Below are 14,755 nucleotides of genomic sequence, written 5' to 3'. Positions count from 1 at the left end.
TGTCAAGATACAGAGTGGCCAAAGACTGACGATACTCTGGTGACACATGCAGATCATGTGTACTTGAAATGTAGTGATAAACTACCATAATATTTAACTTCAAAGTTATTTTACTTACAAAGTACAGTAATCTCAACTTCTGCCTCATCTTTCCCGTGTTGATTTTCTGCAACAATTTTGTACACTCCAGAGTTTTTCCTAACTGCATCATTAAGTGAAAATTTGGTATTGTAGTCAACATTTATTATTTCATAGTTGCCCTCTGATTTCACCTACAAAATTGGGAGACATGTATACATTAAAATTAAAACACGATGAGAGCATTATCATACATAATTAAATGTTATTACAAAATTACCTCAGTATCCTGCAGAAACCATTTAACATCTGGAGGAGGCTCACCACGAATATTGACATCATATTTGACACTTTTCCCAGCTCTAATAACAATTGGCTTCAGGTTTGTTCGATCAATACGTGGCTTCACTAGATATGAGAAAATGAGATATTTGAAGAAAACAGCAAGGCAAGTATAGTTAAAATGATTCTACAAACTATTTTATAAATGAATATATTACATGTAAACATTCAAAAAAACTGTTATGGACATACATGCTCGATGTTTGACAAGATGTGTCTTTGTTGGTTCTGAAGCTGGTGATGGCCCTGCTTTATTTACTGCAACTACTCGGAACTGATACTCTGCCCTTTCCTTAAGGTCAGGCACTTTTGCTGTTAACTGGTCTCCAGGAACTTCAATAGCTTTCTCCCAGTCTGGCTTAAACCTTTGTTTTAAAAAAACGGAAAAACTTTCAGATGAAATTTAGTGATTACAAAAATGATTCACAAACACTTCATAAAAATTCATTTCTTGACTACACATGGCATTTATTACAACTGGCATGCTGAAGAATTTGAAAATGAAGGAAGAAAGTAAAGTGAATGCCACCTCTGCCATGTCCAAATTGTGTTAAGGAGCATACGAAGATAAGGTTCAACTTTACGAACAGAAACAGCACTGTGCACAGGGTAACATAATTTGCACTATGCCTCAGCAAACTATTTGTTGCCTGGAAGCCTACCAGAAAGTTAAATTCTTTTCATGTAAAGCTATTAATATTTAACAATCAAAAATATTGACAGAGGGAATCAAGCTACAAATTATAAACATAGGCTTCCGCAGCCATTGTCACATTCAAGAAAATTTTTCTGAGTTTTTGACCATATTGTCAATTTATATAAAACTACCAACATTTTGGTCCCAGTTGCATGCGACCTTCCTCAGGGTGTTCACAACGCGGTCACAAACCCAGAAAAATTTTACTGAACACTGCAAATTGTTCATTAACAATATACACAATGAACGGTTATTTGTTAATTGCAGTTACAGCCATACAGTCCAAACATCCAACAACAAATGTGAATAATGACACAGAAAAAGGACACAAAATGCAAGGAAGTAGTTGCACTGACACATTCGTATGATTACATGAGTTAGAACACGGCTGTGTAATTATTTCATACTTTCTTGATTAAGTACATTTACAAGCTACATTTTACATTTTTCACCAAAATTTTGGGAGTCACATATTGTTTAATAAAATAAAATAAAGCAACTATTTTACATTCACTATAGTGAAAGACACAAAATTTTATCCTTGGAAATTTACCTGTCTTTCTTCTCAATAATGTATTTTTCAATTGGTGCACCGCCATCACTTTCAGGCTTAGTCCACTTCAAATCTACACTTTCATTATCATAATCTGTTATCTCAGGCGTACCAGGTGCTGTAGGCTCATCTGCAAATGACAGAATTCAATTTAAACAAAATCTCTTTAGTATATCACATTTTTGTATACTTCTTCTTGTACGAAGAAATTATTACACGGAAACATATTCAGCATTAAATCACGTGGTTACTGGAACAAAGCACAGCAACTTTCCAATGTACAGCTTATCAATAAAAAATTCTGATATACACTCCTGGAAATGGAAAAAAGAACACATTGACACCGGTGTGTCAGACCCACCATACTTGCTCCGGACACTGCGAGAGGGCTGTACAAGCAATGATCAGACGCACGGCACAGCGGACACACCAGGAACCGCGGTGTTGGCCGTCGAATGGCGCTAGCTGCGCAGCATTTGTGCACCGCCGCCGTCAGTGTCAGCCAGTTTGCCGTGGCATACGGAGCTCCATCGCAGTCTTTAACACTGGTAGCATGCCGCGACAGCGTGGACGTGAACCGTATGTGCAGTTGACGGACTTTGAGCGAGGGCGTATAGTGGGCATGCGGGAGGCCGGGTGGACGTACCGCCGAATTGCTCAACACGTGGGGCGTGAGGTCTCCACAGTACATCGATGTTGTCGCCAGTGGTCGGCGGAAGGTGCACGTGCCCGTCGACCTGGGACCGGACCGCAGCGATGCACGGATGCACGCCAAGACCTTAGGATCCTACGCAGTGCCGTAGGGGACCGCACCGCCACTTCCCAGCAAATTAGGGACACTGTTGCTCCTGGGGTATCGGCGAGCACCATTCGCAACCGTCTCCATGAAGCTGGGCTACGGTCCCGCACACCGTTAGGCCGTCTTCCGCTCACGCCCCAACATCGTGCAGCCCGCCTCCAGTGGTGTCGCGACAGGCGTGAATGGAGGGACGAATGGAGACGTGTCGTCTTCAGCGATGAGAGTCGCTTCTGCCTTGGTGCCAATGATGGTCGTATGCGTGTTTGGCGCTGTGCAGGTGAGCGCCACAATCAGGACTGCATACGACCGAGGCACACAGGGCCAACACCTGGCATCATGGTGTGGGGAGCGATCTCCTACACTGGCCGTACACCACTGGTGATCGTCGAGGGGACACTGAATAGTGCACGGTACATCCAAACCGTCATCGAACCCATCGTTCTACCATTCCTAGACCGGCAAGGGAACTTGCTGTTCCAACAGGACAATGCACGTCCGCATGTATCCCGTGCCACCCAACGTGCTCTAGAAGGTGTAAGTCAACTACCCTGGCCAGCAAGATCTCCGGATCTGTCCCCCATTGAGCATGTTTGGGACTGGATGAAGCGTCGTCTCACGCGGTCTGCACGTCCAGCACGAACGCTGGTCCAACTGAGACGCCAGGTGGAAATGGCATGGCAAGCCGTTCCACAGGACTACATCCAGCATCTCTACGATCGTCTCTATGGGAGAATAGCAGTCTGCATTGCTGCGAAAGGTGGATATACACTGTACTAGTGCCGACATTGTGCATGCTCTGTTGCCTGTGTCTATGTGCCTGTGGTTCTGTCAGTGTGATCATGTGATGTATCTGACCCCAGGAATGTGTCAATAAAGTTTCCCCTTCCTGGGACAGTGAATTCACGGTGTTCTTATTTCAATTTCCAGGAGTGTATATTCTGCGCAGGAAACAGTTTTCAAGGACATTTACACTTGTGCTAAAAATTCTACCACAAATGATGCTATGTGGTCCGATAGAAATGTGTCTTCACACAATTCTTTAGTACATCATATTAAAATTAGGTAGAACAGGCTTAGATGACAAATACCGTACAAAAACTAAGTAACCTGTCTCGTTAACAGCAGATATGAAATTCACATAGAAACATTAAGAAGTAAAGTTCTATGTTATTCACTTCTTTTCAGTCACAGAGTGTGATTACAGGTATAAATTATAAATTAATTGGCTTTTCAACTGATTAGTTAAGTTTGGAGACTAATTTGTAGCAGAATTGCATAAAGGTGTTTTTACTAAGAAAAAATGCATTACTCCTTGATAACTATGAGCAACAAAGGATCACAGTTATCAACAGGCACATAATACGGAACCAAGAGGTTATTTCACTGTTGAATTTCCACTTGTCCCCATGGTATTAGAAATGAATGTCTGGCAAAGGCAGTCTCTGAAGATTCCAAACATGGTCATCAGGTGCCTGTATGGACCCTCTGACACAGGAGCAGTAGAGGCAGAACATCTGAGGGGAAACCTGCAGAATATTTTGCACACATTTCCTGGTCATGTTACGGATAAGGTGGAGATTTAAATTTACCAGCTGTAGACTTGGAGACTCAAGGTGAGTAGTAAAGACTTGGAATCAAGAGAAATTGTTCTAAATGCCCTCTCTGAAAATTACCTTGAATAGCTGATCAGAGAACTGACTTGTGAGAATAAAATTCAATCTACTCGTCACTAACAGGCCCAAACTTTTCAATGAAGTTAGAACAGGGAATCAGTGATCATAAGGCCATTACTGCATCACTGAATATGGTTGTAAACAGGAATATAAAGAGAAGTGGAAAGGTATTTCTGCTTAGCACGAGTAATACAGAAAAGATTTCAGATTACCTGAGTGGTTAAAAAGAAAATTACATCTCCAGAACTGACAATGTTGAGTATCAATTCCAATAGTATTGTGCAATATGCTTTAGACAGGGTTGTGCCAAGCAATGTTGTGGGGGTGGGAAAAACCCGTCGTGCTTCGACAGCCACATTAGTAAACTGCTACAAAAGCAAAGAGACTTTCACTGCAAATTTAAACATAATCAGACTGTTTATAGGCAAGCAAAAACTGAACAAAGCCAAAAACAACAAAAGGAGAACCATGTGTAAAGCATTCAACTAATTTAAAATAAAATTCTATCAACTGACTTGATAGAAAATTTGAAGAAATTTCTGTATTATATTAAATCTCAGACACTCAGTGACCATAATAGCATCACATCAGAGGATGGCACAGTGAATTATCTGGAAATATTCCCAATAAATTTTCTTTTCAAACACTGAATACAAAAAGGAATATTTAGGAAGGCAGAAAACTATTCTTGTTCACAAGTGCAACAAGAAACAGATTGCAGAGTACCTGAGCAGTCAAAGTCAAATATTCATAACTGGGGCAGAAAATGAGGCACATAAATCTAAAACATTCAAGAGCATTGTATAACATGCCTTAGACAGACATGTGGCATGTGAGGTCGTGAGGAACTGGAAAGACTCTCCACAGTTCATCAATCATTTCAGAAAGGTTCCCTGAAAGTAAAGTGGCCTACACCATAGATTTGAATGAAGGCAGAGCACATTTTACTAACAAAAGCTGAATTAAATCAAAATTAAAAGAAAAAAGAGTGACATAATAGGTGTTCAATGAATTTAGAAGTGAAATTCTCTCTTCTGATCTGCTAAAAATTCATGAGGAATTTTGGTCCTACACAAAGTCAATAAATGAGTACAACTCACGTATCTAGTAACACTGTAATCACGCTAGAATCGAAATTGAAGATGACACATAAAAGGCTGAAATATTAAATTTTGTTGCCCAAAATTGTTTCATTGAGGAAGGTCATACCACAGTTCCTCCTTTCAATCATTATACATGAACTGAAATAATAGATACTGAGATAAGTGGTTGTGAAATAGAAAATACACATAACAGAGAATAGGTGACAGGATCTGATGAAATATGTGTACGATTCTAATTATGTGAAAGAACTTTCTTCTATTCCAACAGCTGTTTATCAGTTGTCACTGGAGTAATACAACATTCCAAGTGACTAGAGGAAGATGCTCATCATTTTCAAAAAATGGTCTTTGGACTGCTGTGCATTGTAACCCTATATCACTGGCTAAAATCTGTTACAGAATTATGGAAAACATATTATACTTGTATTACTTTTTTTTTTACACAAAAATTGCAAAATTACTATCTCATCCATCTTCCTTTTAGACTCTACGACAGGCTATGTCTCTTTCTCATGAAATTTCTCTTCTGTCAACAGACTTAATATGTAGACTGTTTTTTCAGGATCATGTTTGCTGCCAGTACTGTTGGGCTGAACACTTGGATTTCTGCTGAATTATATCTTGCAATTCATGTTTTTCTGAAGTTCAGATATCCCTTGTCAGCCTCTCATTAGGATTATTACACAGTATCATGCATTGAAGGTAGATGCCATCTACAGATTAGAGGTTTCAATTCCATTCAGGATAACTGAAGATATATGCGTCCCCTTCGTTGACAGCCATACGCTAGGCCCAGATTCGATTCACAGCTGGGTTGGAAATTTTCTCCACTTGGCGACTGAGTGTTGTGTTGTCATCATCATTATCATTGACATGCAAGTCGCCCAATGTCACTTCAACTAAAAAGACTTTCATCTTAGCGGCTGAACTTCCACGGGTGGGGACTCCTGGCCATCAATGCCATATGATCATTTCATTTCAGCTGAAGACAGCATGGAAAACATCACTATTTGAGCCAATCACCATATTTTATTTATATTTTGATTATCAATTTTGATCTGCTGCACAGATCGCCCCCAGATCTAAAACAAGTTTGGGCAAAGAGTGAAGATGCAACAGTAACAATTTACTGTTACTGTTTCAGTGCAACGACAGCAATATCATACAATAATAGTTCTCAAGTATTGTGACATGTTTCATTTCCTGACCATGTCCGTCACATTCAGTTGATCAAATGTGTACTAAATGGAAAAGGACTGCTTCTAGTAATATATGGACTGGCGCAACTGTCTTCCTCTAAACTTTCGAGCACTCTGACATCTTTACCAAATCACAGTAACAATATAAACATGAAATTAAATTATATGAGAAACATACAGTGTTAATGTCACATTAGCAGAATACAGCACAGAAGAAAGAATCTGTAAATATATAGACTACTTTTTCTTTCTTGTGCTTTGCTCCTACTGAAATGTACAAAAAAATATATTCTATGTGCATATATTCATTTTAATAAATAATACACAAATAAAACTTACCAAAAGGATTCTTTGCAATAGTTCCCTTTTCAGTAACAAGCGGTTCAGAATCACCCTCATCATTAACTGCAGTCACACGGAACTTATATTCAGCACCTGGTTCTAATCCTGTGATCTCCATTTCAGGGTTCTCCCGGTCTCCAGGAACTCGACCAACTCTAACCCATTTTCCAGTTGCCAGATCCATTTTTTCTACTTCATACTCTTTTATTGGGCAACCACCATCATCTTCTGGTTTTTGCCATTTAACTTTGGCTGACGTTTTGGTAACATCTTTCACTTCAAGTGGTCCTTGTGGAGCACTTGGTTTGCCTATAAAATTCATATATGCATTTTACAAAATATACTGCTTACACTAAGCTAAGAGCTCCTAAAATTTAGTAGTTTAAATAAAAATTGCATCTTATTAGAGACATGAAGAAATACAGAGGGAACCCAGCATGAAGGTAATTTTACAGTGATGAACCACAATGGGCAAACATATTTTAATATTATTTAAACTGTTGTCATTGCTTTAAAATTATTATAGAGTGCACGTTTATCAAAGACGTACCAAGAACTGTCAACTCCACTGTCTCCTGGTCCTTCCCTGAAGCATTTTCTGCAATCAGAGTGTATTTTCCTGTGTCTCGGCGAACTGCATTTATAATAGTAAAATCAGTATGATAATCGACATTATCAATTTTAATTTTTTCTGTGGGTACAAGCTTAACAGAATCTTTCCAAAGCCATGTAACTGCTGGTGGTGGTTCACCAGATATGTCCACAGACCATTTATGAGTTCGGCCAGCCTTGATTGTAACACTCTTGAATGTTGTGCGATCGATTCTTGGTTTCACTGAGGAAAGGAAAATCATATCTTGCTACAGTCAAATATGTCATTTTTGCGTACAAGTATGTAAAGATACTTGAGAACTTATACTTCCAATTTTTAAAAATTAATTTGCAAAACCATGCTACAATACATACATAATCAATAATACAGAACTACATACAGAAATATGTACACAATGTCAAAAATAATTTCACCACTTCAAAAACAAATATTACTTAGTTACCACAAATATATAATCATCTCTCTTGTGACACTTACAGTGTTTGTGTTTGCAGACATGGGTGTCAGTGGGTTCGCTTGGCTCACTTGCACCAGCCTTATTGTGGGCACGGACACGGAACTGGTACACCATTCTTTCTTTCAGGTCTTCAACTTTTGCCTCACATGTACTATCTTGTGTTTTACAGACTTCTACCCAGTCTACAGAAAATTTGTCTTTCATCTCAATAGTGTAATGAGTTATAGGGCGACCACCATCACTTTCTGGTTTAGCCCATTTTAAGCTGACACTCTTGTTGTCATAATCAAATATTTCAGGTTTTCCAGGACGCCCAGGTTCATCTGAAACATACAATAAACATAGACACACCAATATTATGGGTGCAAGAGGGAGGGAGGGGAGGGGAGGGGGGGGTGAGATATCAAAGAATTTTAGTCAAACATCTGAGCTTGTGCAAACACCTTGATGGCAAAGTGACTGCTAAATGGTACATGAAGGTTTTGGAAGATGATCTCATGGCCGTCATATTCTCTGAATCTGAACACTCCTTTTTGTGCAACTATATTAAAGACACGATGTACAGCAATAGCCCCAAAACCACTGCTGAGATGATAACAGCCATTCAGGAGGTCATCAGCAGCATCAATGTTCCGACACTTCAGCTGGTCATGCAGAATTTCACTATTCATCTGTGCCACATTATCGTCAGTGATGGCAGGCATATCAAACATGTCAAAACCTAAATCCGAGTATTTGTAGTGATGTTCAGATGTTGAATAAAGTGTGTGCACACTGTAGTTTGTAACTAATTTACATTTCTTTGATATACTTCAATACTTGTTACCCTGTAGATTTTTAATTGCAAAGCAAGCAGAACTGAGCTTCTTGCTTAGCTTATCTAAGTGTATGTGCCATCTGTTTTCATTAACATGGATGCACATGATCGTTACACACAGTTTAATTTAATATGTGCCCACTGAGTTCTACTTCTGGTATTTAGAAGTCATTTTTATTTGTCTGTACAATATGAGTTTCTGTAAGATTAAGGGTTAAGCTGTTTGCTGTGAATTAGTTGTTGGCATCTGCCATTATTCTCTTTGCTGTGATTGGTAGGATTTGTTGGGACCTCTACCAATATAATTGTACAGTTAGCAAACATCATGGCTTTTGAAGCAGAATGGTAATGTATGAGTCTTCTGACAATACTGGCAGTAATATTTACTGTTTGTTAATATCTGAATTAAACACAGAGTATCACAGCTATATTCAGTTACATTTTTTTTGTTTCTTCTGTTTAAACTGAAGCTGCTCTCTGGTTAATGAGAGTCTGCACACTTTTAAAGTCAAATCTCAAAATACTTTTCCTCATCACTGGGACTCTTCGTCACTTGTTTCTATATAATTAGAAATGTATATGTTCTTATATAAGTAACAAATATGATTTTAATTTATAGGGTAATGTACTGGAAGAGGCACATTCAAAATAAAACCAGATTTGTGTCATGAACATCAGAGGAGCACAAATAATCAGTAAGTATTTCTTGGACAGAAAATACAAAGAGGCTCACACTGACTATGAATTTTAAGATGAAGGTAACTATAAACTTATGTGCCCAACTCTCACTAACACACAGAATCCCACAAATGTAACATGAAATGTAAATAGTTAATTCAACAATAGATGAGTATTAATTCATGTTTTTTATAGGCAACTGAACATTCTTGTATCAACATAAATTGTAAATTGGATCCACTGTAAAACAACAGGTTTTGAAATGTTGTTCATCTCAGTTGGGTTTGTGTTTGTTCCAAAGTTAACCTCTTCCACAATTTGCTCAAGAAATTTATGCCTGCAGTAATTAATTTTAAGGGATCTGCAAATTTTTAAAATGTTTGTGAAATCGTGATTTGAGACTTTCTCGGCGTATTCCATTCGTGAAATCTTCTCGGGTGATCAGCCGAGTAAAGGCATCGTCTTCTCGCCACGTTTCGAAGGGTTTCGTACCCATCATCTTCGCTTGAAGATGATGGGTACGAAACCCTTCGAAACGTGGCGAGAAGATGACGCCTTTACTCGGCTGATCACCCGAGAAGATTTCACGAATGTTTGTGAAATCATTCTACAAAATTCTTTCAGATGTACTTTCAGGAAATAGTTACAAAAACATCTCTTTGTTTTAGATAATAAAACTGTCAAGATGATCAATAATTTAATAAGTGTATGTTGTAGATCCTGTTAAAATGCACCACAGAAGAAAAACGTATGAAGTTGTGCTGAAAACTGATGTCTCCAAATTTTGTATGTGAAAATTCTTGCCGTGCGGGATTAGCCGAGCGGTCTAGGCGCTGCAGCTACGGACTGTGCGGCTGGTCCCGGCGGAGGTTCGAGTCCTCCCTCGGGCATGGGTGTGTGTGTTCTTCCTTAGGATAATTTAGGTTAAGTAGTGTGTAAGCTTAGGGACTGATGACCTTAGCAGTTAAGTCCCATAAGATTTAACACACATTTGAACACACACATTTTTGAAAATTCTTAAAGCTTTTTAAATGAAACAAACATTATTAACATCCTACATTTTTATTCTTCACGCCTACATATTTGCACCCCTCTGCCAGTAGAGCGCTCTGAACTGTTGCACGTAACATGGTGGTGTGCACTGTAGGCTAATTATGTTGGTGCATGAGAAACAGTGTGCTGTATTAAAGTTTCAAATTCAAAGAGTTCGTCCACACATGGAGCATCCTCTCCTTCAGCACGAAAATACCAGACCACACAAGAGCACCTGCAACAGGCCGATGCCTTGGGTTCACTGTCATTGGTCATCCACCTTACATTCCTGACTTGGTCCCATTCAATTTTCATCTGTTTCCAAAATTTAAGGATCTCCTTCAAAGATTTCACTTTGATAGTGCAAGAAGAGGTGAGGTTGTTGCTCCGTCAACAAAGTCAAACATTATACAGTGACAGTATTAACAAAGTGGTCTCTCCTTGGGAGAAATGTGTTCATTGTTAGGGTGACTAAGTTGAGAAATAAATATGTAGACATGATGACTAAAGAAGTAGAATGTTAAAAAGGTTTTTTTTACTTAAAGGGTTAACAGTTTTCACTTCAAAAATTTGGAAGCATAACTTTTCAGCATACCCTCGAAAATACAGATATAAGGAACCAGAAAGGGGCAGACTTTGAATATGTGGAACTGTGCAAAGCAAATATATATTGAACTGTTACTGTACTAATAAATCATAAAATTGTTTTTAGATAACTTGAATATAGGAAAAACATAACCGAGAAACAAGATTAGTTCATTTTTAATATGAGCGAAAGTGTAAAGAAAACATTTTAAAAGGAGACAAAAAGTGTAACACAATGATACAAACTAACAAAAATGTAAATACAATGCCTGACAAAAAAAGTAAAGCATTCAGAAGACATGGTCGGATATCACTGTAACTTTATACACATATGCACCATTGGAGGGTATGTAAATGATTAGAGCTGTAATTTTCTGAGACAGGTACAATGACCACAGAGTGCATAGGTGCTGTTCACGTTCAGCACTGTTGCTAGGCCTGGTCGGATATCACTGTAACTTTATACACATATGCACCATTGGAGGGTATGTAAATGATTAGAGCTGTAATTTTCTGAGACAGGTACAATGACCACAGAGTACATAGGTGCTGTTCATGTTCAGCTCTGTTGCTAGGCCTGGTAGGACATATAAGGGGTGTGAACAGCATCAGGCACTGAGTAGTCACTGTCAAAGACATGGAAACGCTGCATACACTTGTGAGACAGCCTTATCAGCACCTGACAGAATTTGAAAAGGGTCTCACTGTCAGTCTCCATTTGGCTGCCTGGTCATATCATGCAATGTCCAGATTTGTCGGGCATTCAGATGTGACATTGGCCTGATGTTAGGCAGCAAGAAAACGTGAGGGCAGGCATACTTGTTGCCAAGATTCCAGTTGGACATGTCTGACCATCACATGGAAGGCTTGCCACAGAGTGCAACAAGTACACTGTAAACCCCTAGTAAAAATTAATGGATTCTCTGCAACATTTTGTGTCATCTAAATGGTCAGTGACTAGCAGCAGTTGTCCCACGTATAGGCTGTTGCTACACCATAAAGACAAATGTTGGTGTTTGTAGTGGTTCTGTGACTGGGAAGCATGGACTGCTGATGAATGGCACTGGATTCTGTTCAGCAATGAATCGTGGCACTGCACTATTGTAGATGACCATCGTTAGTGAGTGTGGTGACAACTTGGGCAGAGGTTCCATTCTTCCAATGTTTTGAAGAGGCACAGCTGTGTTACTCCTGGCATGATGGCCTTGGGAGCTATCAGGTAAGACTTCAGGTCACTGACATCCTGCATCCTCACATGAAGCAGCAACACTGTCATAGTGTCACTTTTCAATAGGAAAATTCTTGTCTACACACGGCCTATGTCTCTACAAACCGTGTGATGTTGAGATCCTCAATTGGCCAGTAAGAACACAGATCTATCCCTGATTCAACATGAGTGGGACAAGGTTGGATGTCAACTCCATCCCAGTGGCAGTATCTAGGATATCAAGGACTAGTTACAACAGCTGTGGGCCAGCTCTCATCAGGAGATGATACAAAGGCTTTATGACACTTTTGCCAAGTGAATCAGTGAAATCATCCTGGCCTCTATCCTGGCCAAAGGATGTGTAATGTCATACTGATAAGTGGGCTCATATCATCAAGTTCTTTGTAATTTTGGCTCAGTGTAATAATCACTGCAATAATATCACATACCCTCTCGGTCCATAAGTTTCGTTTCATTTCATCCTCCCATTCTGTGTGTTTCACTGTTTTGTCAGGCAATGTATATGCAATGGAAAACACAAGATAAGATATAATAGAAAATATCACAAAAAGAATTTAAAATTCACAGTAAGAAATAAAACACTGTTAGTACATTTCATTATAATTTTAATAATAATAATAATAAAATAATGCCCTTACCATATGGATTCTTAGCCAGTATAGTTCCCTCCGTTTCCAGTGGTTCAGATTCTCCTTCCTTGTTAACAGCTTTTACTCTAAACTTATATTTTTTCTTTGGTGTCAGGCCATCAAATGTGAAAGTGTTTTTATCTGGGCCCACCTGTTTAAATTTTTGTCACATACTTAAGTATTAACATATAAATTAACGAAGATATCACAACAAAACTAGAGAACTATTTTTACAATTGCAAGCATTAAGTATGATTTTCAGTACTGGAAGGAGACTGTATCACCTTTATTATATAGTCCTGAAATTATTCAATTTATTTTCCAGTATTGGTAATACAATGAAGCATTACAAATTTTTTGTCTGTTCTAACCTCTCCAGCTGGAATCCAGCGTCCCGTATCCAGATCCATCTTTTCTAATACATATCCAGTAACTTCAGTTCCTCCATTGTCCTCTGGTTTCTCCCACTTAACCTTCACATGATTTGCTCTCACTTCCTCAACCTTCATTGGTCCCATAGGCATCGAGGGTTTGTCTACAAAAAGAAAAAACTTTACATTACGGTGACAACACAGTTACCAATTTTATATAACAATGTAGCAGCAAAAAATACAAACAGTGTTCTACTGTGAAAACAGGATGAAATTTTATAAAAATATATGAGGTTAGTGAATTGATCAACCAGCACATGTTTAAGGAGATTTGAAAAACAAATCACCAAATAAATTTCTTCATTAAAAATCACAAATTTTTAGAAACAGTTTCACATCACCACTTCAGTCTCTTTCTTCTGCCATTACTTATCTACATGATAAAAGCTGTGAAATAACATTTGCTAGAGTCAAACTATGTCCAATGAAAACCCCCATGATGAGGTGATCATGCATAAAATCTGGTAAGTGTTCAAAGTGGAAAATCTTGTCACTTTTTGACCATGGATGTATAGAAACAGAAGATAATACAATAAAAGAAAATCTTAAATTGACATGTAAACTTGCACTTAGTAAACATGAACTTTTTCTAGGTCACTGGTCACTCTTAAAATAGACCACCTCATGTAAATTAAACAGGAATATTGAAAAATCAAAAAACCAAGGTTTCAAATATCAATCACTAAGTGGCAAAACATTATTAAATTGAAACAGTAAATTAGAGTCACACTATATCCAACTGTAACTGAACATGTGGAGTGAGGATGAGGGAGGGTTGTCTCTCAGAATTTAATTTTTATGCAATTTGTTTTATTTCATCATTATTTAGTAAACTGGTTTGTATATTTCAGCAGAAAAGTGAAGCATTAACTAAAAGAATGTGCACAGCAACATTTCTATACACGCAGTACGGATTTTATGATTAAAAAGCAGAAAATTGTCAAAAGAGAGAGACTAGGAAACAAAACATTGGTAGTGAGGTAGCAAGGATTGATATAAATCTCAAATACTGAATATGACTTCAATAAGAAAAGCAAGTTTTACAACCATTCACAAGGACATAACAATAAGAAAAAATCTTGCACACACTAAAATGAGACTTAAATCATTTCATTCATATGAGCTACTATCATTATTTGATATAAGAGTTATTTGGAAACCACAATATTATTTAATATAATTAATTTTAAAATAGTTTAATCTATATGAATTAAAAATTATTTGTACATTACCCAAGACAACAACATCAGCCACAGATTCACAAATGCCTGTGTCATTTTTCAATATTAATTTATATTTTCCACTGTCAGCTCTACTTGTTCTCCTTATAGTAAGCACTGTGTTTCTTTCATATTTGTCAATGGTAATGCTGAAATGGAAATTAAATTTGCATTAATTACTTTCTTTTGTAAATGAATATGAGGTTAGAGAGGAATGTGTAAGTATGGATATGATTTACAGTTAAAAGTTTGTTCTCTTTTTTGTTTCTACACAACAAA

The 14,755-nt window shown here is 37.9% G+C and overlaps 1 protein-coding gene across 20 annotated transcripts in view; it reads right to left on the bottom strand.

The window, feature by feature from the left end:
- The window catches only part of LOC124721411 (twitchin), a 377,390-nt gene that overhangs the window by 221,453 nt on the left and 141,182 nt on the right, over nt 1–14,755 (bottom strand). For all 20 annotated transcript variants that reach the window (XM_047246370.1, XM_047246371.1, XM_047246372.1 and 17 more), the window contains 10 exons: nt 14,489–14,625; nt 13,197–13,360; nt 12,835–12,976; nt 7,877–8,179; nt 7,337–7,621; nt 6,784–7,095; nt 1,671–1,800; nt 613–785; nt 359–486; nt 119–272 (listed from right to left, as the gene is read on the bottom strand). In XM_047246370.1, coding sequence (XP_047102326.1) covers nt 119–272; nt 359–486; nt 613–785; nt 1,671–1,800; nt 6,784–7,095; nt 7,337–7,621; nt 7,877–8,179; nt 12,835–12,976; nt 13,197–13,360; nt 14,489–14,625 — 1,928 coding nt within the window. The remainder of the gene's footprint in view (nt 1–118; nt 273–358; nt 487–612; nt 786–1,670; nt 1,801–6,783; nt 7,096–7,336; nt 7,622–7,876; nt 8,180–12,834; nt 12,977–13,196; nt 13,361–14,488; nt 14,626–14,755) is intronic.

Source organism: Schistocerca piceifrons, chromosome X (assembly GCF_021461385.2).
Source record: "Schistocerca piceifrons isolate TAMUIC-IGC-003096 chromosome X, iqSchPice1.1, whole genome shotgun sequence".
Classification (NCBI taxonomy): Eukaryota; Metazoa; Arthropoda; class Insecta; order Orthoptera; family Acrididae; genus Schistocerca; species Schistocerca piceifrons.
This window is presented reverse-complemented; position numbering and strand designations above follow the sequence as displayed.